This window comes from Protomyctophum bolini (assembly GCF_963924005.1).
Source record: "Protomyctophum bolini genome assembly, chromosome: 19".
NCBI classification, from domain to species: Eukaryota; Metazoa; Chordata; class Actinopteri; order Myctophiformes; family Myctophidae; genus Protomyctophum; species Protomyctophum bolini.
The window spans coordinates 36,727,533-36,754,405 of NC_137880.1; the positions used below are offsets into that span (position 1 = coordinate 36,727,533).

A 26,873-nucleotide genomic window follows, 5' to 3' on the forward strand; every position below is an offset into this window, starting at 1 on the left:
TCACTGCTTCTGTGCTTTTACATTAGGCCAAAGTACCTGGTAGGAGGCAGCATGTGACGTTGATGTGAAATTGTGAACGATATGTGGGATTGCAGCAACCCCAAAATGTATAACGTTGGCGGAGGTTGGATGCATATGCAGTTGAATTATCTCTCACAACACACAAACAAACACGCACGCACGCACGCACACACACGCACGCACGCACGCACGCACGCACGCACGCACGCACGCACGCACGCACGCACGCACGCACACATCAAAGTTATTGCCCTGCCTTCGGCTGGGGGAGCTCATGAAATCGACTGTCACCACTATATGCTGTAGCCCAATTAGTTGTCAATCTTCCACATTGCCTGCTGCCATATTGGGCCATGCTGGGAGACAAACCCAGACACAAGCCCATACCGCAACCGACCGCTTTAACAAATTTTGGGGGGCGGGAACCCCTTTTGGTGTTTTAAGCATTTAATATACTTTAACTATTGAAAAATAGCAGATCTACAAGCTCATAGTGCGGCACCGAGTGCCGCGCTATGAATCTTTGCTTCTGGGTGGGGAGGTCCCTGGAACAACATATTTGAGAACCACTGACATAGAAACATAGGTTTTTTTCAGAAAAATGTCGTGATTTAAAAGGCATTATTTTGTAGAATCGTCCTCAGGTCTAAATGGGTTAATAATGCACTCATGTCAGCACTTTATGCCAGGAGCCAGGTGAGGTGATTATGATTATGCAAGGATTGATTGATTGATTGATTGGATGAATATTTCATTAGACAAAAAAATAAAACGCAAACAGCACAAGGTACAGGTCAGGCATTTTGGTCGACCAAAAGGATTTACGAAGAAAGACCGGTCTTGTTTCCATTCTGGTCCCATGCACTCTCACACACACATAATAGTCATGAACAACAATCTAAGGGCCGATTCATACTCCTATTTTAGAGCCGAATAAAAGTTGGTTCGGCGCTGTAGAGCCTACAATTTGACGTAATTTGAGGTTCGGGGGGGGGGGGGGGGGGGGGGGGGGTACCGTCCTAAAGTCGGTCTTCGGTGCCCGCTAAAATGTCTGACGAGCCGAAATCATTTCGGCACTACAGCGCCGAAACAGCGGTAAAATAGGAGTATGAATCGGCCCTAACACCTCCTCTCCCTCTGACCTGCTGACAGGTGAACATGTAGTCCTGTTTTAAAGGAGGCCAGTGATTTGCTTGTTTTAAAGGAGAATTCCATACTAAAAGGCTTTCTTACCTTTTATTTGTAGTCGTTACGTCCCCACCAAAGAGGTCCAGGTGTTATTTTGTGCAAAAGTGCATTATTGGCTATTTCCCCACATATAAGCCCTCAGTGGGGCGTTGGGTTTTTGTGCTAATTCGCTTATTTCCATCAAAATAAGTAGTAAAGTGTGTCGCTTGGGATACTATTTACATTATGAAGAGAGGATATATATATACACAAAAAAAACTATATTTTTGAGCGATGGAAATAAGCAAATTAGCACAACACCCCATAGCCCCATTCAATTCAATGCAATTCATTGAGGGCTTATGGTAGGGGAAATAGCCAATAATGCGCTTTTGCATAAAATAACACCTGGACCTCTTTGGTGGGGACGTAACAACTACAAATAAAGGTAATAAAGCCTTTTAGTATGGATTTCTCCTTTAAGGGAAGGGGGCATGTCATTCCACACCTGAATAGCAGTGCTGCGGAAGGTTAATTTACCCATAACTGTGTTGTAAGTGGGCGGCACCAGATCATTGTTTACGCTACCTCTAGTTTTGCAGATCTACAAGCTCATATCACGCCACCGAGTGGCGCGCTACGAGCTTGTAGGTCTGCTATTTTTGAAGAAAATCGTAAAAATGCGGCACAAATCTTTGAATATATGTTCTTTCAGAGCAATGTTTTTTTTTTCTTTTTGACGCCAGGCCTAAATGGGTTAAATACCAGGCTACAGTATATGGAGGGGACAAAACCCATGGAAACATGAACCAATTATTTACTAATTCATTCCTTTAGTGGGCAGCGGAGGCCGAACGGTTTTTCGGAGCGGTCTTGATATCGCTAGTTCGTATCGTCGCTATAGTTCGTATACACGGACCGGCACGTTAAAAATTACCACCGTTGACGTGCCCTTGAGCAAGGCATTGAACCTCCTCTACCATGAAATGTTCTATGAATTGAGCAGGGCCTGGCTGTAAACAAGTTATTGAGCTTAGTCCAGTTACCCTGGGTAAACATAGTACCTTTCCTTTCCTTGGTCCAGTTACCCTGGGTAAACATGGTACCTTTCCTTTCCTTAGTCCAGTTACCCTGGGTAAACATAGTACCTTTCCTTTCCTTAGTCCAGTTACCCTGGGTAAACATGGTACCTTTCCTTTCCTTAGTCCAGTTACCCTGGGTAAACATAGTACCTTTCCTTTCCTTAGTCCAGTTACCCTGGGTAAACATAGTACCTTTCCTTTCCTTAGTCCAGTTACCCTGGGTAAACATAGTACCTTTCCTTTCCTTAGTCCAGTTACCCTGGGTAAACATAGTACCTTTCCTTTCCTTGTGCACATGAAGAGACCAAGGAGAGTATAGTGTCCTACCCAGGAGAGAGAGAGAGAGAGAGAGAGAGAGAGACCAAGGAGAGTATAGTGTCCTACCCAGGAGAGAGAGAGAGAGAGAGAGAGAGAGAGAGAGAGAGAGAGAGAGACCAAGGAGAGTATAGTAACTCCTACCCAGGAGAGAGAGAGAGAGAGAGAGAGAGAGAGAGAGAGAGACCAAGGAGAGTATAGTAACTCCTACCCAGGAGAGAGAGAGAGAGAGAGAGAGAGAGAGAGAGAGACCAAGGAGAGTATAGTAACTCCTACCCAGGAGAGAGAGAGAGAGAGAGAGAGAGAGAGAGAGAGAGACCAAGGAGAGTATAGTAACTCCTACCCAGGAGAGAGAGAGAGAGAGAGAGAGAGAGAGAGAGACCAAGGAGAGTATAGTAACTCCTACCCAGGAGAGAGAGAGAGAGAGAGAGAGAGAGAGAGAGAGAGAGAGAGAGAGAGAGAGAGACCAAGGAGAGTATAGTAACTCCTACCCAGGAGAGAGAGAGAGAGAGAGAGAGAGAGAGAGAGAGAGAGAGACCAAGGAGAGTATAGTAACTCCTACCCAGGAGTCCAGCTTGATGGGTCGTCTCCGTGTGGGGTTGCTCCGAGGTGAGAGGGAGCTGAGCGAGGCGGAGAAGAACGGCCGCCTGGGCAGCTTCTCCGTCACTTCAGTTGGCTTTTGTTTCTCTGAGTCTGAGAGGCAAGAAGCGGACATGGATGGATGTCAGGAACACAAGAGGATGAGGAGGAAACAGAGACAAGAGAGAGACGGACATGGATGTCAGGAACACAAGAGGATGAGGAGGAAACAGAGGATATGCAGCATATGTCCTTTCTGAGGCCTCTTTTAAAAAACAATTGAAAACGTTCATGTTCAGACAGGCTTTTGGTCACCTATAATCACTTGATTTTCTACTGTTTGTGTTTTTATCTGTGTGTTCTTATTGTCCTTTTTGATGCTAATTTTTCACTGTTTATTCTGTGATAATGGCTGCCTGCTGTTGTTATAGTTGTTTTATTTTTGTATTATTGTAAAGCACCCTGTGCACTCGTGCTGAGAAGGGTGCTATATAAATAAAGGTCATTCATTCATTCATTCATATATAACCAGGAAATCACAAGCGAGGCGAGCCACAGGGGTAGACGGACGGACCACGACAGATAAAAACAAAAACACATAAAGGCAAGGATAGCAGTACTGTATGTGAGCAATGGTGGAGCAGAGAGCAAAAGGTCTTTGTTTGAGTCAGTACGTCTCCAGCACATTAAGAGAGACGTCAACTCAAGCCTGTGGCATTTTGCTCCTCCTGTGCGAGGCTGAATTTAAATCAGGCTCTTCTCTCAACGGGCTGACTCTTTCATGTCAGTTTTCTTCCTCTGTTCTCGGGGAGAAGAATGACATGACTTTTAGTTGGGAGGAAATTTAAAGAAGGTACGTTTCTCAAATAACAACGAATCCTTCAGTGAATAGAGGATATTATCTCCAATTTTGCAGACAAGGTCAGGCCTTAGTGGCCGATAATGAGTATGTACTGTAGCTGACAGTAGTAGAATATAACAAACATGTTATTTTAGGCTCTAGCTGACAGTAGTAGAATATAACAAACATGTTATTTTAGGCTCTAGCTGACAGTAGTAGAATATAACAAACATGTTATTTTAGGCTCTAGCTGACAGTAGTAGAATATAACAAACATGTTATTTTAGGCTCTAGCTGACAGTAGTAGCATAAAAACAACCATGTTATTTTGGGCACAGAGTCAGATGAAAGGCCAACTTTATAAATGTGTGTGAAAGAGGCTTCAGGGCTAATCATCTATAAAATAGAGTCATAGATGAGCACAAAACAAAATTAAAAGGTAATTCCAGCTCATAACGTGACTGACAGATATCACATGTATCTCATCAGGTTTTGTCTCGTGGGATTAGGGGAGGGTTGATTACTTTAAGAATCAATTTACTTGAACCCAATCCAAGCCAAGGAACGCCAGGTTACGTTTTAAGCACTATAACCCCCCTGTGCTAGGACATCATTTTGCGTCTTAAAGAAATATTTTTTTGTAAATTATTTTTTTACACGCTAGAACCTGGTCTGCATTTCTATTGTAATGTACTGGCATGGATTGTGTTAAGAACAAACTCTACCTGGTGATACACAGTGTGTATCCGAGGTCTCCATCTGTCCTTCACTGGCTGGACAATTACAGCATGTCCTCTTTTTACCTTTGTCTGGGGGTAGAGAGAGAGAGAGAGAGAGAGAGAGAGAGAGAGAGAGAGAGAGAGAGAGGAGAGACAATGTTCTGATTACTGAATGTCAAACAGACTGGGCCACAGACACCTATGTATATTTGATCATCATTTTAAGTAGAAAGAAACACTGTGTAAGAGTGAAAGAAACACTGTGTAAGAGTAAAAATCACAACTTCATTTAAAAACAAACAACATACAGTACACAGTGTCACTTTCAACATCAAAAGCTCATGCTATGCTTGGAAAAGCCAAAGAATAAAAATATTTCTTGAGGCGTGATTTAAACACCTGAAGAGTGGGGGGCTTGTCTTATGTGCAGAGGCAGCTCATTCCAGAGCTTGGGAGCTGCCACTGCAAAAGCCCGGTTCCCTCTGAGCTTCAGCCTTGATTTAGGCACCACCAGGAGAAGCTGGTGAGACTCACTGCATCTCATCCTGTACCCACTAAACTATGGCCCCCCCACCCCCCCCAAAAAAAGAAAAGCTTGCACAACCATTGTCAACCAAGTGCGACAGACAGACAGACGTACCTTCCTGAGCGACCTCCCACAGGTCCAGGGCTACTTTAAAGGCCTGAGCGACTGTTAACGTCACAGCCTGGGCCTACGGAGTCAAAGCAAAGGGGAAATGAAAAGAAATGAGCAACAATAATAATGGATGGAGTCTGACAAAAAGCAACATACAGTAATGCAAATGCTTTTTTTTCATCTCAAACATACTTTGAAAATGTCATCTACAGCAGGCTTTCTCAAAGTGGGTGATTGTGCATTAGATTCACCCACACATTCATAGTTCATGCCAGTGTTCTTTTTAACCCTGTACTTGTGTTGGTCTAGTTTTAGTCGACTAAATATAAGATTTTAGTCGACTAAATCTACAGTTGATTTAGTCGAACAAAATGTATTTTGGCGGGCCTTGATGAGACACATTGTGAGCTTGTAGATCGGTTATTTTCAGCATGCAACCAATTGTTAAAATGACTTATACTGGATCTCTTGTCCACTAGTGCCTTCCTAACATTTTAGTCTAGTTTTTATTTGTTGACGAAATTTCCAATAATATTTAGTCTTAGTTTTAGTCACCATAGCTTAGTTTTCATTTAGTTTGTCAGTGGAAAAAGGTACTGTAGTTTTAGTCGACAAAATCAACACTGATTCATACACCACCAACGGCAGAGGAAACCATGCAAGGCCTGCACATCAGGAGCAATCAGGGGTTCAGTGTCTTGCTCAAGGACACTTCGACACTAACTCTGGGGGAGCCCACAGGGATCGAACTCCGGCCGCTCTACCGGCCACTCTACCCCTTGATCCAATGCCGCCCTTACTGTATATCTCACATTAATCTATCCCTTAACCCATTCTGACCCGAGATCAGATTCTAAAAATGTCTTCTACATCCTGACTGTTTTCTGAAAAGGCTATGTTTCTATGTCAGCTGTTCTTCGATTTTTCTAAAATAGCAGACCTACAAGCTCGTAGCGCGCCACTCGGTGGCGCGCTACGAGCTTGTAGATCTGCTATTTTTCAATAACTAAAGCATAACATAATGGCTAACACCAAAAGGGGTTCCCACCCAAAATGGGTTAAAGTTGAAGGAATCACTGTTACCACAAGGTGGCGCCACACACCACCCTCTGACTAAAATGTACCAGACTCAAGAAAATAATTGCAACAGAAAGGTGTCGAGGTTGCCTTGACTCCTTCGAACCCGCTCTCAAAGGGCTCTCAAAGGGCTCTCAAAGGGCTCCTACGGACGGCTGCAATTACAAACTGGCCCCCGTAAAGTCTAAGACCCCCCCCCCCCCCTCCACCCCTTCCCCCCCCTTACTGTATATGTTTTTTCCCTTTTTACTTCCTTTATATGATGATTTCCTGTTTTTTTTTAAATATATATATATATATATATATATATATATATAGAAGTGTATATTTGTACGTCTCTAAATGTTCTGATGAATTGAACCAGGAGGACCCTGTTATTATTATCCCATTTAGGCCTAAGGCCGATTCTAAAAACGCCTCTAAATCCTGACCTAAGGTTTCTGAAAAACTTCAAATATTTATATAGCAGCATCAAAAAATTTACATTTTTGAATACTGTACATACAGTACTGTACAGAACCCAAATATGGGTTCCCGGCCTGAGGGGGTAAGATACCAATAGGGGTTCCCGCCCAGAATGGGTATATACCTTTATTGAAAGGATAAGCCCCTTGAGATGTCACATCTCATCTTAGAGGGGCTCTAACGGTTGTAAACAAGTGTAATGCTTTATCGTGGTGTCGTCCACACTAGTAACAGTTTTTTGTTTACATCGTTTGAAATGTACCCATTCCGCATACTTAATTCAATTAATAAAACAATCAAACTTACAATCTTCTTCTTCTGGCAGAGGAACGCATGGCACTCCAGTGTTTCGTTGAACTGGCTCTGAGAAACGTACGCAAACACCTTGTCCTGAGTTTTGTCCGCTGTGCAGTAGGAGATTCTGGAAGAGAAGAGTTTATTGAATGCACCGTGACCGACCCAAAACAAAGAAAAATCTTAACTAGGTACAGACTCAGTGAGCACAGTCTCGCAATCGAGAAAGGCCGTCATAGGCAGACCTGTATCCCGAGAGAAGACAGACTATGCACCCACTGCACACAAAATGAAGTGGAAACCGAGCTACACTTCCTAACCATCTGTCCATTGTACCAAGACATCAGAGACACATACTTCCCACAGATTACAAACACACACAGAGATTTTGAAAACATGACCAATGACAAAAAACTTCCATATCTGCTGGGCGAAGTACAACAATGTGCAAACACAGCAGCAAGATTTGTGAGTTGCTGTGATAGGAGAAGGATATCAAATGGAACACAACCACCCTAAAGACTAATCATTGTGTATATTCCTGAACCATACCTGCATTGAGTGATCTTGGTACATAGAATTTGATCTATTGAAGATTCTGAACTTCAAATGTACATCATTTTTGTTTTGATTGTATTGCTGTATTGTTGTATTGTTCTTTCTGCTATTATATGGCAATGTAAACGTATGTTTTCTCATGCCAATAATGCCCTTTGAATTGAAAATTTAATTGAATGCATTTTAAATGCATTTATTTACAGAGAGAGGGTAAAGGTAACTTTACTTTAGAGTTGTTCACGATATACCGATACAGATACTGGTATCGGCGGGCCGATATACCACCCTCAAGTACTCGAACTCGGTACTCAAGAACCGCCCACGATACTTTGACCCGAGTACCAAAACATCCAATTGACACTATAGGGTATAGGCCGAACGAACGCAACGAGAGCAAGTCTGACCACAACACTGCAGCTGGATCGGAGACCCATCTATCTGCATCTATGAGGGGAAAAAAGGGGGGAAAATAAGTACTCGTATCGGTACTCAGTATCGGCGAGTACTAAAAAATTAAGTACTTGTACTCGTTCTGATGAAATTAGTATCGGGAGATTCAGGACAACTCTACTTTACTTACAACACCCTCTCTCTAACCGTCAGGTGTGAGGAAACGAACGTGTCTCAACTCAACTCTACACAGAAAAGACCTGCAAGGCACCAACCAGCACATCGGGAGCAATTTGGGGTTCAGCGTCTTGCCCAAGGACACTTCCAACATGTACTGTAGACAGGAGGAGGAGGAGCCGGGATTCGAACCGCCGACCCATGGATCATTGGACGACCTGCTCTATACCTCCTGAGCCACAATCAATGTACAGTAGCTACAATTATACTGCATTTGCAATGATACGCGCATGAGACACACAGGATACATACTGCGGTAAATAAGTAAGATTCACATGGTTATTTTGGCTCTCACTTTGTGCCCCAACAACCTCTTCCATCAAGGTGGCTGGACTTTGTCTTTTATTAAAGGTTGTGTAACTTTGTTCCTATGCATGATGTGCCCAAACCTGTTGCATATATGCATAAGAAAACCAATCACAGCATGGTATGAGAGGAGAGGTTATGAATATTATGCAAATCCGGTCGCACAGATGGGGATGACAGATCGGAGCAGTAATAAATGAACAGCAGTGAGAGATGCTTCAGGGTTACAGCCGACTGGAGGCATTTTCTATTTAAAACATTCTGACCTGAGATCAGATTCACACGAGGTTTCCACTGGACACACACTGGTCTGATGAACCAATTCTGACCTGAGATCAGATTCTAAAAATGTCAGTCGTTCTTCGCTATGAGCTTGTAGATCTGCTATTTTTCAATAGCTAAAGCATAACATGATGCTAACACCAAAATGGGTTCCCGTTCAGAATGGGTTAGTTAATACATTCAGCTAGCATCAATTCACTGTTCCATCGTTCACCAACTGCAATTATGAGAGTGCAGAGAGTGCAGTGTGACGATGGGGACACTGGGGAATGAGAGGTGAAAGTACAAGAAAGAAAACAGTTATACAACTGCACAGTGCGCACACACACACACACACAAACACACACACACACACACACGCACACGCACACCACAATATTATTGCAACCAAATATCAGCCCTGATGCAGACTGGTATAGATCGAAACATGTTTGTTTGGTTTTAATAAAGATTCTTCTCCTTTTTAAGTGGTGCAATCCACTTCCTTAAGTGACTGTGTGTGTGTGTGTGTGTGTGTGTGTGTGTGTGTGTGTGTGTGTGTGTGTGTGTGTGTGTGTGTGGGTAGCTGGCTGGCTGCCTGGGTATAATGTCTGAGCACGAAAACAGCATGGTTGTTTTTCACCACCTGTGCGCAACACTTTATGTTTCTTTTCCCTTTTTGCTTCCTTTATGATGAATTCCTGTTCTGTTCTTTAACTATATAGAAGATTAGAAGTGTCTATTTGTACGTCTCTAAATGTTTTGATGAATTGAACACGGTGGACCCTGTTGTAAACAAGTGTAATGCTTAATTGGGTCGTCCACTCAAAGTTGAGTATTGAGTTTGTGCTTGAAATGTACTGTAATTCTGCAAACTGTTAATAAATATTTCAATCAATCAACACACACATATTAACTGTATATATGGTGATTTTAGGTGTGCCAGTACAGTACAGTACAGTACAGTGTACAGTAGAGGGACCCCCACACGGTAACTCTGTCATTTCTCAACCGTTTCGGACGTGGGGCGGCTCGCCGGAATCCACACGGAGTTGCACCACTTATACTTCACATGGGTGTGATTTTAACTTGTGTACTTTTTTTCAATAGATGTCTTAATATCCCTGATTGATCCAGGAGCCTTTTTTACTATTTTCTATATTTTGTATCTACTGTACTTGTGGCTTTCTTGCCTCTGCCAAATATTTAAACTATTTGTGTTTCTGCAATGGACGGGGGGGGGAATATATATATCTTTCCCATGCCTAGTATTTCACTGCAGCAACACATTATTATTAGATCCAGACTGGATCTCATATCTGGCTTCACAAAATCAATTTGTCTGCAAATCCACTGACAGGCTGCCACTTTTTTAAACAATGCAGACCAAGCATGCCAGGCTGTTTACTTTCCCCTGACAGCTTGCTCGTGTCCACTGGACCGAAGAACACTGAGATGATGACTTTGTTTTCCTTTTCTTACAGGTGAGCTACTGTATTAGCATTGACCGATAATAATAATGCTGATTAAGGTTCCGTTTCCCTCAACTAGACGTGTCATGGATTTGACTGGAAGTAGGAGTTTGTGTCCTTGCATGCTAGTCCCAGGGAGGGTTGACACTTTACCTTATTCTCAGCACTGTGCTAAAGAACAGTGCCCACCACGCCCCCCCCCCAGTGCCCACAGCGTCCCCAGCGGGAATCGAACCCAGGACCTTCTAGCTGTGAGGCGACAGCACTACCAACTGTGCCGCCGTGACCCAAAGTTTTGAATTGTCTATTATTGTTACAGTTGGTGTAGGGTTGCATTTTAAATTCACAGCAGGATATGGCGAGCAGGAATAATGAATTATGTATGTGTCTATAGGAGAACTGCAGTCGGTAACTTTGTGAACTGTAAGCGAATCAACAAGACTTTTTTTTTAATAACACACTTCAAAGGGGAGGGAGGAGGGGGGAGGGTCATGCTGCTTCCGCAAACAAACCATGAAATAACTAGCCAGCCGTGTCTTTCTCTCATTTTGCTACATTTTGGCGGCTTGCATCATTGATGATGCGTGACCCATATAGCCCATTCTGAACGGGAACCCATTTTGGTGTTAGCATCATGTTATGCTTTAGCTATTTAAAAATAGCAGATCTACAAGCTCATAGCGCGCCACCGAGTGGCGCGCTACGAGCTTGTAGGTCTGCTATTTTTTGAAAAATCGAAGAACGACTGACATTTTTTAGAATCTGATCTCAGGTCAGAATGGGTTAATCAGACCAGTGTGTGTGTGTGTCCAGTGGAAACCTCGTATGAATCTGATCTCAGGTCAGAATGGGATAGAGAAGCCCGGGACGGGACACCCAGTGCTGTGTTTTCCCCTCTCTCTCTCTTCTGTAATGGGAGTCAATGTGTGAATTTGGAGCATATTAATTGCATAAGTGAAACAGGCAGAAATAAGTTGGAAGAGATGCCCTACATCAGTGGTTCCCCCAAAGTGGGGTCCGGGGACCCCCAGGGGTCCTTGAGGCAGTTCCAGGGGGTCCCCATGCAGATAAATGATAGTTAGGAACCAAATGGACCCTTGTGGAACCTTTATGATGAATTCCTGTTCTGTTCTTTAACTATATAGAAGTGTCTATTTGTACGTCTCTAAATGTCTTGATGAATTGAACACGGTGGACCCTGTTGTAAACAAGTGTAATGCTTAATTTCAAAAGATATGCCAATTGGAGAAGATGTTTTACGGCTCTAGCAGTGATGATTTCAAACATTTTCATTTCAAGGGCCCCTACGGTTTGACCTGCATTAGGCTATACAGGCCCCCATTTAATGGCATTTCTATCCCGGGGAACCCAATTTATATTGTAAAATCACTGTTAATTTGAACTCTGAGTACGTACACTCTCTGAGTTACAGACCCATAAGGGTTCTATTTGGTTCCCATCAATCATTAACAATCATTTAGCTCGGGTTCCCCCACTTTGGGAACCACTGGTGTATGTACAGTGTGTGTGTGTGTGTGTGTGTGTGTGTGTGTGTGTGTGTGTGTGTGTGTGTGTGTCGTATCTTATGTTGATGTGCCCTTGACAATGTAATGTTAGTGATGAAAGCTACATCATTCTGAAAGTAGCTAAGCTACTGCCCATCTGATGTCTGCAGGTTACAGACAGTGAGTCTATCCCCAGTTGCAAAGCTTTGACCTTGGCCTCGCATTGTTATTCTAAAAACCGTCCAGGATGGGCATGAGAGCGTGCAATAGTAGTGGTTACTCCTGCAATCAAGGCCTCGGTCACGGTCAAAGGAACAGAACAGAGCGCTGTCCTAGACAGGAAGAAGGAGTGGAGGGGTGATAAAGAAGAAAAGATCAGAGAGGAGAGAGAAAGAGAGAGAGAGAGAGAGAGAGAGAGAGAGAGAGAGAGAGAGAGAGAGAGAGAGAGAGAGAGAAGAGAGAGAGATCAAACACAAGGATGATTCCCCTGGCCTGTGGTCTGGTGCAGCTGATAAGATGGATCAGAAGGCGAGTGGAGCCACACACACACGCTTATATGCACATCAACACACAGAAACACACAGAATACACAAAGCCTTCCTCCCAGAGAGTCTGTGCTGTAAACACCGTCCAGACAATATAATATTGACGGTGTAATCCTCAGTGGCATGAGACCCAATCTATAACGGCTCCTATGGAGAGGAAAGAAAGCCTGCCAAATACAATCGCAAAAAAAAAGTGGTAGAATCCTCGCAATCCTTCTGCTAAAGGGCAAGCGCTCCATAGTGTACACACAGCCGATAATGGACAGTCTCGCTGAAACGTCTCGTTACTGGGATTCTGAGTGAATTGATCAAGCGTGAGGCTTACAACAGCTCGACTACACACACCAACACAGCTATTTTACACAGTAAAACCCATAGTGTTCTTTGTTTCAACGTATAGTGTCCATTTGTATACACTCCCGGAGCTAAATGATCACTATGGATTTTACTGTGTTAAGAGCTGAGAATTGCTTGGTGTATTAAATCACGCAGGGGAGTGCAGGCGTTGGACGGACGACACACACATTGACCTAGATAGTACTAGTAAGTAGGCATGTGGAAATAGGTGAAAACTGCACCCCTCTCCCTTCAAGACAATTCTTTTGACTTGGATTTCTTTTTAGACTTGATCAAAAGATTGAGTCATTTGGATGATAATAATTTGATCTATGTCATCAACACGTATTAGGTTATCAATGCTCAGAATGCCTTAATAATGATGTTCTTTATGAACATATCAATTAGGGTAATTAGGGAATGCTATCTCTATGACAATAGGATCTCTATTTATTAAGCCAGTATTGTCAATATACGGCATACTTGTAATATACTTGTATGACCCGAATCAACTGCAAATGAGGACATCACTCATCATTCAGATTTCATGCTGATGCATGCATGCAAGGTCACATTTCAGGTACCCTTACAATGTCACAGTATAGTATTGCATAATGTCAGTCAGTATGCTTTTGGATATAACAAACCAGGCTTTCCATTTGAGGGCAGCACAAGAGTGCATCCACCCCACTAGTTTTTAGTATTAGTCAGTGCGTGTGTGTGCGTGCGTGCATTGCATATATTGTTTGTGATTCAAATTGGATATGAATTCAGCATCCATTGGATAGTTTCATACGGGCTATACATGTTAACTGAATATCTTACTGTACCTGTATATGGAGACGTTCTCTACGATGTCTGCGGTCTCCGTGTCTGTGAGGAGGATTCCTTTGGGTGAGACGGTCAGCGTGACCTTACGGAACTTCTTGGCACCGGCTCTGGCCTGTTGACACGAAATGAGACACACAGTGAGACACTGTAGGACCGTCCCTGAACATCCAGATATATGGAGACTTGTTTGGCAGGCTGCTTTGTTTTTGTATTTTAATAAATCACTGCACAGCCAGATTATAACTGCACAGTGCACACATTACGGAGTGACCCCTTCATGTTTTCAAATATGGCATTGAAGAAGAAAGGTATGTCCGCACACTGATTTGTAGCTCCCAGGAAAATCATTTATTTGTACCACCACTGTGGGTCTTCGTCAGGTATGACATATGAAATATGCCATATGAAATATGGCATTGACATTTGAGAGCATCACTGTAAAAACTGAATACATAAATTAATTCAGTGGTTTCTAATGAAAAGGCTAGTAATTGTTTGAACGATTTCTATTCAGGAAATGACCTATAAACAAAAAACTAGTACAGTACATTTGAGCAAGTCGTTCTTGATCAACCTACACTAATGTGGAACGGGTTATCTAGTAAGTGTTAAGTCCATTAGCTTCATTGTTTAGGTTTGGTTTAGGTTTGTTTATTTAGCATATAATACAAATAAATGACAATAACAATAAAAGAAACAAAAATATAATGCAAGGAAAGGAAGAAGCCTATGGGCTTATATGGAATCCTTTCCTAAAGGAAGTGGTTATTGGTTTAAAAGATTAAAAGTTCATTAAGAACAGAACATAAATCTACAAGTTGTCAAAGGGGGGCAGCTGTGCAGTAAAGAAAATAAAAACACAGACTGCACAGAAAACAGAAATAAACAATACAACAACAAATACACAAAAGAAAATATAACACATCAAGGTAAAACATGAAATCTACAGAGACGAAAAAATAAGATATTTCTTAAGATGTTTTTTGAATATTGGTAAGGATAATGAGGATTTAAGTGAGGCATCTAGGGAGTTCCATAGATGAGGGCCTCTAAATTTGATGAAAGATTGATATTTGGACGTGCGACAATAGGGTAATTCAAAATGATCTCTTTGCCTTGTGGGGTAGGAGTGAATGTCCGAAGTAACACGGAAGAAATTGTGAAAAGAAGACGGACGGTCTTGTATGGATTTTTTTTAATTTAAACATAAATAAACAGGTCTGGAAAACGTTTACTTTGTCGATGGGTAATAGCGAGTATTTAATAAAGAGCGGGGCAGACGGCTCATACCGATTTGAATGTGAAATCATTGTTAACTTCAGGTCCTCCATAAAGTTATTTCAGATAGTCAGATAACTCACGAATAGATTTAACCAATATTTATTATAGAATGAGAATACAAGTGTGCATACAATTGGTCAGCTGACTGCCACACATCAGCGGAATGACATGTGGGTCTCTCACACACTGAATACACCCACATAGTAATGACATGTGGGTCTCTCACACACTGAATACACCCACATAGTAATGACATGTGGGTCTCTCACACACTGAATACACCCACATAGTAATGACATGTGGGTCTCTCACACACTGAATACACCCACATAGTAATGACATGTGGGTCTCTCACACACTGAATACACCCACATAGTAATGACATGTGGGTCTCTCACACACTGAATACACCCACATAGTAATGACGTGTGGGTCTCTCACACACTGAATACACCCACATAGTAATGACATGTGGGTCTCTCACACACTGAATACACCCACATAGTAATGACATGTGGGTCTCTCACACACTGAATACACCCACATAGTAATGACATGTGGGTCTCTCACACACTGAATACACCCACATAGTAATGACATGTGGGTCTCTCACACACTGAATACACCCACATAGTAATGACATGTGGGTCTCTCACACACTGAATACACCCACATAGTAATGACATGTGGGTCTCTCACACACTGAATACACCCACATAGTAATGACATGTGGGTCTCTCACACACTGAATACACCCACATAGTAATGACGTGTGGGTCTCTCACACACTGAATACACCCACATAGTAATGACATGTGGGTCTCTCACACACTGAATACACCCACATAGTAATGACATGTGGGTCTCTCACACACTGAATACACCCACATAGTAATGACATGTGGGTCTCTCACACACTGAATACACCCACATAGTAGGGCTGTCAGAACGAATTTCATAATATGAAAGAAATTCGAATATTAAAAAATATATATATATTCGAAAGCTAAAATTGCCATTCGAATGGAGCTTTTATCATTTATTAATTCTATTTAATATTTTTTTTTTGTTTTATGTTATTTTATCCGCTCACTAAATGTATTGAGTAACGCATCTACCGCTGTGAAATCTCCCCGGCCGCTTCCACTGCATGTGAAAAGGTGCACGCCGGTCACGTCGCAGAAGAGGTCATTGATTGGCTAAAGTAGGGCCAGATTTCAGGGTAAGCCAATCAGAGACAGTCTACAGGGTGGGCGGGCTTACTGGCTGTAGCACATTTAATCACAGACACACAAACCCTTGTAACACATACATAGATACTAGTATACTACGCAGACAGAAATCGCCGGTAGAACGAAAATCATAATACAGTCTCACGACGCAACTTTATTGCACATCTGTGCTTGCCTTTCATCCACGCTTCTATAGCCTTTTAAATCTCATTTCCCATCCACGGGCACAAGCAAAGTGATATCAGCATCTTCCACCCGATCTGTGGTGTTGTTTCTGACGAGGGTAGCAACTAGTTAGCATGGGAGCTAAGTTGCTAACATTAGTTTAACTCTGGTCCATATCGTTAGAAGCCAAGGAGTCCTCCTTAATAACACACTCGATGCTGCGTTTACACGGGCAGACACAGACGAATGCTAATATCATTTGGAGCAGGCCGAGCAGCTACTGTACACGTCTGTTTGCATCAACATGTTGCTGGCTTCACAATGAATGATAGATTTTATCGTTGCCTCTGTCCGTGTTTAATGGTCAGGATTTCACTGTCCACAGAAGGCAGACCTGTCAAAACTATGCACTTCCCAAAACTCACAAGACATGCCAGCCACGTGTATTATTATAGGCTAAATATGAGCTAAAATAAACAATGTAAATATTCGAATATTTTCGAAAATTACAAATAATTAAGCAATGAAATTCGAATTGGATTATAGAGGTGAACTGACAGCCCTACCACATAGTAATGACATGTGGGTCTCTCACACACTGAATACACCCACATAGTAATGACATGTGGGTCTCTCACACACTGAATACACCCACATAGTAATGACATGTGGGTCTCTCACACACTGAATACACCCACATAGTAATGACATGTGGGTCTCTCACACACTGAATACACCCACATAGTAATGACGTGTGGGTCTCTCACACACTGAATACACCCACATAGTAATGACATGTGGGTCTCTCACACACTGAATACACCCACATAGTAATGACATGTGGGTCTCTCACACACTGAATACACCCACATAGTAATGACATGTGGGTCTCTCACACACTGAATACACCCACATAGTAATGACATGTGGGTCTCTCACACACTGAATACACCCACATAGTAATGACATGTGGGTCTCTCACACACTGAATACACCCACATAGTAATGCAGCACGTTAACCCCTTGAGTATATACATGTATGTAAGGCATGAAACCCCTCGCGTTTATCTGACTGAACTAACTCCGCAAGCTACGCATCATTTAGTTGATGATGAATTCCTGTTCTGTTCTTTGACTATTATGGAAGTGTCTATTTGTACGTCTCTAAATGTTTTGATGAATTAAACATGGTGGACCCTCTTGTAAACAAGTGTAATGCTTAATTGGGTCGTCCACTCACAGTTAACAGTCTTTATTTTTATTTTTATATATATATTTTTTTTGAACCCACGATTTTGTAACCCATTTTTCACCCCTGTGTCAATCATCTAATGTAATCCTGGGCTCTACACACCCTCCACCAACCTAGTTCCCATATATGGGGGACAAGGGGAGACCAACCTAGTCCCCATATATGGGGGACAAGGGGAGAGCAACCTAGTCCCCATATATGGGGGACAAGGGGAGAGCAACGGACTTGAACTCATGCTTCCTTCATGCCTGAGTGTCCAAGTTGCTCCTTTACACCTGACAGGGGGGAGTTTCCCTGGTTGGACGTAGCGCGTGGAAGGAACACGTTATTCCAGTTAACAGTCTTTGTATTGAGTTTGTGCTTGAAATGTACTGTAATTCTGCAAACTGTTCATAAATATTTAAATCAATCAATCAGTTAGTTGCCTTGTAATAGGTTCCTGTTACGGTAACCATGTTGTTCTTTGCTATTTTAATTGTCTAGCACATTGTGCGATGGTGTTTATTTATTGAGATTATATATTTGTCTGTGCTACCCCAGTCTCGGCATTTATTATTGAGATTATATTAGTCTGTTGTATCCCAGTCTCTGCATTGCTCCAGACAAAGCTGGTCAAGTCAATGTGACTAGAGATGAAATACAAGAAACCGTAGTACTGTATGTGATTGTGTGTCTCACAATGAGAAGTGGAGGTCTGGCTGACGGTCAGTGAAACAGTGACACTGACCTCCTCCTGAACTGCAAAATCCCCAGTGTCACTTCAACCCTCAACGGGTCCATTTCACACACACCCTTCGGTTAAATTGACACTTGGGGTTTTGCTGTGTGTACATCCATTCCCCACTTGATTAAAACGGCAGACAAAACCATCTTTTTCCTCCCCGTGTGTGTCCAATCGATTTCAGACAAAGAGTGACAGACAATGAGAAAGAGAAAACAACATTTAGAGAGAAAGAGACCCTAAATGCACGGGCACATTGTGTTTGGGTACCCCCTCCCCCCTATATAGATTCAATACTTTATTAGTGTGTCAACAGAGTTGATTGGAATTTACAGTATACTTGGGGAGGAGGAGAAAATCATTGCTGAAAAACGAATTAAGAAGAGCAAGGAGCACAGGAATACTAGCCTGGTATGTCAGACTAATATCACTGCGTAATATTATTAGTCTGGAATCTCTGTGTGGAACCGGCATTTCCAAGGGACGGAAGACCCATATTTGCATAATGGGCCCTGATTTGGTCACAACCGAGCAGTGCCAGACCAAAGGGCCGAGGGCATTTGTTTTTGTATTATTTGTTTTATTTTTTGTAATGGCAGATTCTTCTGGTTTCCATGTCTCACTGGCAGAGGGCCAGTGTGAGAGTTTTGATTGATTGATTGATTGAAATATTTATTAACAGTTTGCAGAATTACAGTAGCACAATTTCAAGCACAACTCAATACAAAGACTGTTAACTCTGGGTGGACGACCCAATAAAGCATTACACTTGTTTACAAGAGGGTCCACCTTGTTCAATTCATCAAAAAGAGATGGACATGTTAGCATCATAATGTAATGAGGAAGCAAAAAAGAGGCAGCCTTCTTTCGTCTGCAAAGAGGAAAGACTCCAGCTGCTTTCTGCCTTCCTGTTAATATTATCACACCACGCGGCCCAAACAGAAAACCTGTCATTTTTCCTCCATATGCTAAATTGAGTCGTTTCCCTGCAGGGCGGGCCCCAATCGGTCTCGTCTCCGTCTTTACAACGTGTACAAAAAAAACTGGGAAGCTCACAAAAAGGAATCCATGCGATTCAGAACCCCATTCAGAAGAGACAGACAGACAATCGACTTTCCTTTCGACCCCACATCAAATCAATTTCATCTAAAGCCTCCCACCAGGTTGGATTCACAATCTAATTGAGAAGTGGAGCGGCGGGGGGCTCGGTATGAGCAGGCTATTCTCTGCAGAGACAGCATTCCAACAGATTAACAGAGAAGTGTGTGTGTGTGTGTGTGTGTGTGTGTGTGTGTGTGTGTGTGTGTGTGTGTGTGTGTGTGTGTGTGCGTGCGTGCGTGCGTATAAAATCATGTGTTTGATAGCAGCTTCAACCACTTGAACCTATTCTTGGTTGACCAGAGTCCCTCAGGGCTCTAGACTGGCCTTACCATTTTCGCTCTACATTAAAGAGATCTTAGTTTATTCTTCGTAAATGAGCTGGGCTTGTAGATCTGCTATTTTCAAACGTGTTCCCCACAGTGTGGTCAAGAACGTCACAGCCTTTTGGAAGTGGACAGTTCTCTGAATCCGTGTGGACAACCGCAGTCAGAGGGTCCCTCATGAGGCTCAGGGCTTTAGAGCAGTGTCAGTGACTGGACTGCTACAGGCCTGCGACCAATTGATAATGCTGGATTAATCGTGATTCCTGACCTTGACGACATACACAAAAAAGCGTTTAATTTAACTAGCAAACTACCGTTTACAATATCCTGCCTCATCATACGACCATCCCCTGATGGGACAGAGATGAACGATTACCTTGGAAAACATCAGAATGGCTCTGACAGAATCCACAATGGAGTTCTGGAAATCAGTTTACGACTCATAGATTCAATCTTAGTCCACATAATAACTCTTTTATTGTCCAATCCTGATACAGGTACAGTAGTCAAGGTTGTACCTTGTTGTGGAATATTGTAACAGATTATAACATTTGGAATGGTGGAATTCATGGTGACTTGGCTGACCATACCGTTACATATAATTTTTGGGGGTCCTTGACATGAAATAGTTTTGAGAACGACGGACAGGTTTTTTTCTGAAAACTGTCAGGATTTAGAAGGCATTAGTAGAATCTGATCTCAGGTCTAAATGGGTTTGAATTACCCTATTGTCGCACGTCCAAACATCAATCTTTCATCAAATGTAGAGGCCCTCATCTATGGAACTCCCTATAGATATTTCACTTAAATCCTCATTATCCTTGCCAATATTAAAAAAAACATCTAAAGAAATATCTTATTTCTTCCTCTCTGTAGATTACATGTTTTACCTTGATGCGTTATATTTTCTTTTGTGTGTTTGTTGTTGTATTGTTTATTTCTGTTTTTTTGTGCAGTCTGTGTTTTTATTTCTTTACTGCACAGCTGCCCCCCCTTTGCCAACTTGTAGACTTTTGTACTGTTCTTTATGAACTTTTAATCTTATAAACCTATGACCTCTTCCTACAGGAAAGGATTCCAAATAAGCCAGCTGGCTTCTTCCTTTTCTTGCATTGTATTTTTGTTTCTTTCATATGTTATTGTCTATTTTTTGTACTTTATCTTAAATAAATAAACCTAAACCTAAGTCATTGTGGCGACCTGTCACTCACCGTGGCAACAATCCTCCGGATGGCAGCGGCGGCCATGTCCTCTCCTTTGGGCTGTCCCACCAGAGTCATGCCCAGGTACTTCACGTTGAACGCCATGCCTTCCAGCAGCGTCTCCTTGGTGTCGGTCCAGTTCTCCGGTAGCTCTGATTGGACAGCGAGGACAGAACATTGGAATCAGCGCCCGCTCAAAATACAGAAAGATATAGTAAAAGGTTTCATAATCAGCGCTCAAAATACAGAAAGATATAGTAAATAGTTTCATAATCAGCGCTCAAATACTGTCCCCAGTTAACCCCTGGGGTCAAAAAAAACGTAGGTTTCGTTTTTGGCTAGGTGGCCCAGCCTTCATCCAATCAGGATAGAGAGCGGCCTTCTGCCAATCATGATCGAGCGGGGGCGGGCCTTGGTGTGTGTGCTGTTGGCCTGTTGCGTGTGTCCCCCCCCACTGTAGTGCGTGCATGTGCACATCTTGTTACCGGGGCGGACCGGGGGGTTTTCCAAATCACCCAAATCACTGAATGCTCCTTTAAATACTTGTGACCCATAAAAATGGGCCCGCAAATGAAAGTGGGCCATGATGACCCTTGAGACCCCATCTCTGGGAAACACTTAGTTAACGGAATTCACATAACACGAGGAAATTGAGATGAACATGTTGCACTGTGCTAAATGTCTATTAAGTGCCACAGCATTTTCTTATACGTTTCATTTGTCTGAAATTAACATAATTTAAAACGTCATTAAGTCTTATTATTCACATAATGACACACCTGAGGAAATCGCAGATCCTGTAACATGTAACAAGAAAGTAACGCGCTACACAATACAAAAGCAAAGTGAAGTGGTTGCAAGTATGAGCCCAAAAGCTGTCTATACGGTACTTTAGGAAGCTGCAGTACCTACTGCCATCTAGGCTGTCATGTAGCTACTAATAGCACTACACAGTCCCTTAGGTGGATACAGTGTGAGGCTGCATGGAGAAGTGTGAGAAAACAGAGGCCCTGCAGAGAGAGAGCTTAAAATACCCCTCAGAGGCACATGGAAGTGAGACAGAACAGAACAGCATCAGGACAGGATGCTACATGACTGGGGAGAATCAGTCCTACACCACCATGGGTTCACCTTGTTCATGATGTCACAATAGCAAAAAAGATTTAAAAAATATATATAAAATAGTAACACACCATGTCTTCATCCCATTCATACAATATGTAAGGGGAAAATGTGGTCATTATTGGAAAAAAATAAACAGCCAGTTATGAAGTAGCTATACAATATAAATCAGCAATTGCGCATTAAATATTGGGGTTTGAAAATGGGGCGTTGTTGCCAGGGTTCGTGTCCTTTTTTGAATTTGTATTATAGTCCCCATAGGAGGGGGGATCATAGATCGCCTCATATAAGAACCGATTGAAATAAATAAATGTCATGTCAACACACAAAACGTAGCTCCAAATCGATTGTTTTGTTTCAAGCGGAGAAGAGAGGCATTAGCACAGAGAGGTGAAACGAGGAGAAGGAGGACGAGGGCAACAGAGGGACAGAGAGAGATAAGAGACTACAGGACTATCAGCGTCGGCCATGAATGAACATCTGTCACCGCAGTGAAGCCCCCCAAGCAGATGTTTGGGGCGCAGAACAAACGCCGGTCCCTCATGCCCCCTCTTCCACCGCACTGAATTATTAACCCGTTTTGGACGGGAACCCCCGTTGGTGTTTTAAGCATTATGTTCTACTTTAGCTATTGAAAAATAGCAGATCTACAAGCTCGTAGCGCGCCACTCGGTGGCGCGCTACGAGCTTGTAGATCTGCTATTTTTGAAAAGTCATGAAAAAGGGGCCGCAAATCTTTGAATATATACTGTATTTCAGAGCGAACGTTTTTAACTAAAATATTGGCTTCTGGGGGGGGGTCCCTACCCTAGAACAACATATGTTCAGATGGGGGTCTGCGACCAAATACAGATAATTCTTGGGGTCCTTGACATGAAAAAGGTTGAGCACCCACTGACATAGAAACATAGGGTTTTTCAGAAAAATGTTTCTTTAATCGACCTCAGTCCAAAATGGGTTAACAGAGTTCCAGTCCCACACAATGATCCGCTTCAAAAGCAGACGGGGCATTTGGTTTGATTTAATGCGACCGGTTATTGGTTCTCATTTCATCGTTCCTTCTTGATTATTCTGTTTGATCCGTCGAGAAAAGAACTGCGTCTGAGACTGTGAGGCAGCAACATTAAAACATATGTGGCCAGAAGAAGAGTATTATTTCTAATAGCATTACAGTGATTCACTTGTAGGGATCGTCATGTTTTTTTTGGTCACTTTATTGGAACGTTAAAACCTGTGTCTCCTTTAGAGTATATATGAATAGAGACGTCACCCGAGTTCTCCTCCCATCCACTTGCATTAAGTTGCTCTAAAGCGCATGAGGCGATTTCACTACTCCTCCTTCCGGGTAGGAACAGAGTGCATTCTGGGATGGATTGGGCCATCACAGTAAGCGTGAACGCGCTGCATATAGTGTTCACGTGTGTCATTGCCCCATAACGTGAACATGCGCAATTATTTTCAACGGACACACTTGGTAAAAGGGTCCGAAAAACATCGTCTCCCTTAAGTTCGCTTCATTTTGTTTGGCTCAATTCCAAAATCCTTAACACATTTCAAGGCCTGTTGGATGTACCGTAGTGGGAGACATCTACTGTATTGTAGTTACCTTTCACATCACTAAAATCAGACCTGTCTGAAGTGAGTGGTGCTGTACTGTACTGTACTGTACTGTACTGTACTGTACTGTACTGTACTGTACTGTACTGTACTGTACTGTACTGGCCCTCCTCCCTGGCCTGTGCGTGTCTGTGTGTTAGGCTGTGCAACAGTGACACTTGGTGGTGAACAAACGCTATAATCACTATTTCCGCGCTCGGACACAGCCAGGGACACAGGGACACAGGGACAGACCCAGGGACACACCCAGGGACAGACCCTGCAGGGACAGACCCAGGGACACACCGAGGGACAGACCCAGGGACACAGCCACACACATATCTGTCTATAGGAGTGGTTGCGCCACTCAATAACTCTGTAAAACGTTATAGCCAATATAGCCACATAACTGCTCGACTAATAAGGTCCATATCATAGTTTTGCCAGGCTATGAATATGAATTATTTAAGCGCTTCGGGGGCTTTGGGCTTTCAAGTGTATTATCCTTCCAAAAGAGCAATGCTTAATATTTAATAAATCCTCCTCTCCGTGCACCCCGGGACTACAGAGAGAGAGGGACGACTGATAAGAGTGACAGGAACACGCAGAGTGAAACTAATTGGATTGGAAGTTGTTGTTTTATTTAAAAGGCAAACACCAGACAGAGCTTCACTGGAGGAAAATATATACGGTAATATATACAGTATCAAACACCAGACAGAGCTTCACTGAGGAAAATATATATCAGACAGGAAGCTGCTGCTGCATTTATGAGCAAATACTATTACATGTTTGTGTGTGTGTGTGTGTGTGTGTGTGTGTGTGTGTGTGTGTGTGTGTGTGTGTGTGCGCATGCGTGCGTGCGCATGCGTGCGTGCGCGCATGCGTGCGAGAGAGAGAGGGACAGAGAGATTCAATTTAAAATAACATGAAACAAGATTATCAAGGGAGAGGCAGAACTAATGTCTGTATCTTTATCGACACATGCCCCTCCTAGGCCAGGCAGGAAGAAATGGGGGCTACCAAGGGGTGCCAGGGAGGTGGCAAATGAAGAGAAGAAAGAAAGAAAAATAAATAAAGAAAGACCACTTTTAGACCACCGAGCTAAAAACAAAAATAGTGTAACATTTCACAGTAGTTGAGGTGACCAGAAGAAGTGTTGCAGCTGAGGCTGTGTACAGTATTATGCCTTCAGCCATGCAACACGCAGCAATCATCATGCAGCTATGTCCCTTACACATTTATTTAAAAGAATAATACCCTGGTGGATACTCTCTCTCTCTCACGTCTCACACTGCGGATTAATTGCCAACACAAACACGATCTCAAAGATGTGTACACAGTAACACTAGGCAGGTCTGTCTGCTATTAAATATGAACTCAAAGATGTGTACACAGTAACACTAGGCAGGTCTGTCTGCTATTAAATATGAACTCAAAGATGTGTACACAGTAACACTAGGCAGGTCTGTCTGCTATTAAATATGAACTCAAAGATGTGTACACAGTAACACTAGGCAGGTCTGTCTGCTATTAAATATGAACTCAAAGATGTGTACACAGTAACACTAGGCAGGTCTGTCTGCTATTAAATATGAACTCAAAGATGTGTACACAGTAACACTAGGCAGGTCTGTCTGCTATTAAATATGAACTCAAAGATGTGTACACAGTAACACTAGGCAGGTCTGTCTGCTATTAAATATGATCTCAAAGATGTGTACACAGTAACACTAGGCAGGTCTGTCTGCTATTAAATATGAACTCAAAGATGTGTACACAGTAACACTAGGCAGGTCTGTCTGCTATTAAATATGAACTCAAAGATGTGTACACAGTAACACTAGGCAGGTCTGTCTGCTATTAAATATGATCTCAAAGATGTGTACACAGTAACACTAGGCAGGTCTGTCTGATATTAAATATGAACTCAAAGATGTGTACACAGTAACACTAGGCAGGTCTGTCTGCTATTAAATATGAACTCAAAGATGTGTACACAGTAACACTAGGCAGGTCTGTCTGCTATTAAATATGAACTCAAAGATGTGTACACAGTAACACTAGGCAGGTCTGTCTGCTATTAAATATGAACTCAAAGATGTGTACACAGTAACACTAGGCAGGTCTGTCTGCTATTAAATATGAACTCAAAGATGTGTACACAGTAACACTAGGCAGGTCTGTCTGCTATTAAATATGAACTCAAAGATGTGTACACAGTAACACTAGGCAGGTCTGTCTGCTATTAAATATGAACTCAAAGATGTGTACACAGTAACACTAGGCAGGTCTGTCTGCTATTAAATATGAACTCAAAGATGTGTACACAGTAACACTAGGCAGGTCTGCTATTAAATATGCACACGATTCCAGGTTTTCTACCAAGGACAACCGTCACAATGTCCTCGCGAAGGCAGGTCTCATGTTTGCCCTGGAATATAATATAAAAACACAAATATTTGCTGTTTTCCCAAAATAATATGTCTATTATTAAGTTGGCCATTCATTCTGTAAATGCCCTCACACACCCCCAACTTGGCACAGGCAGCTGGTTTATCCCATTTTGGGCGGGAACCCCTTTTGGTGTTGGTATTATGTTATGCTTTAGCTAGTGAAAAATAGCAGATCTACAAGCTCATAGCAAGCTTGTAGGTCTGCTATTTTTGAAAAATCATGAAAATGTGCCTGAAATCATTGAATATATATTCTTTCAGAGCGAGTTATTAACTAAAATCTTTGCTACTGGGAGGGTCCATATTTTCAGATGGGGGTCGGCGGCCATATACATGTGGGGTCCTTGACATGAATATGTTTGAGAACGACTGACATAGAAACATGTTTTTCAGAGAAGACATTTTATTTCATTTCAACGTCAGGTCTAAATGGTTAAAACAAGGCTTCCATCTGAAGGACTACAAACACAACATGAGGAAGTGAAACATTCCGCAGCGCCTCTTTTCCAATCCAGCTGACCCACCTCGTATTAAAAAAATGTGTACTTTTACTCATCCTTCAGAACGTTGAATCTAGGCCACCACCTTGACAGGAATGTAGGCCGCATCGCATGTATGCAGTGAAGATGGTGGAGGTCTGGGACCGGAGAGAAGGGGGACTAGAACTGGGTTTCCGACGCTGCCTTGAGCGGGGAAACCAACCAGAAAAGACAAGTACTTCCTTTCAACAACAACTGCAACAACTTCTACCATTCTTAACCACCCTCTATTCTCAATTAAAAAG

General features: G+C 42.5%; 1 protein-coding gene across 1 annotated transcript in view; it reads right to left on the minus strand.

Annotated features, from left to right (window-relative positions):
* LOC308334309 (low density lipoprotein receptor adapter protein 1) overlaps positions 1-26,873 on the minus strand; it is a gene marked incomplete at both ends in the record, with an annotated part of 62,027 nt that overhangs the window by 8,568 nt on the left and 26,586 nt on the right. Inside the window, 6 exons of the mRNA XM_080790996.1 lie at positions 3,148-3,278; positions 4,731-4,814; positions 5,365-5,437; positions 7,210-7,324; positions 13,638-13,750; positions 20,925-21,067. Of these exons, the coding sequence (XP_080647122.1) occupies positions 3,148-3,278; positions 4,731-4,814; positions 5,365-5,437; positions 7,210-7,324; positions 13,638-13,750; positions 20,925-21,067 (659 nt within the window). The remainder of the gene's footprint in view (positions 1-3,147; positions 3,279-4,730; positions 4,815-5,364; positions 5,438-7,209; positions 7,325-13,637; positions 13,751-20,924; positions 21,068-26,873) is intronic.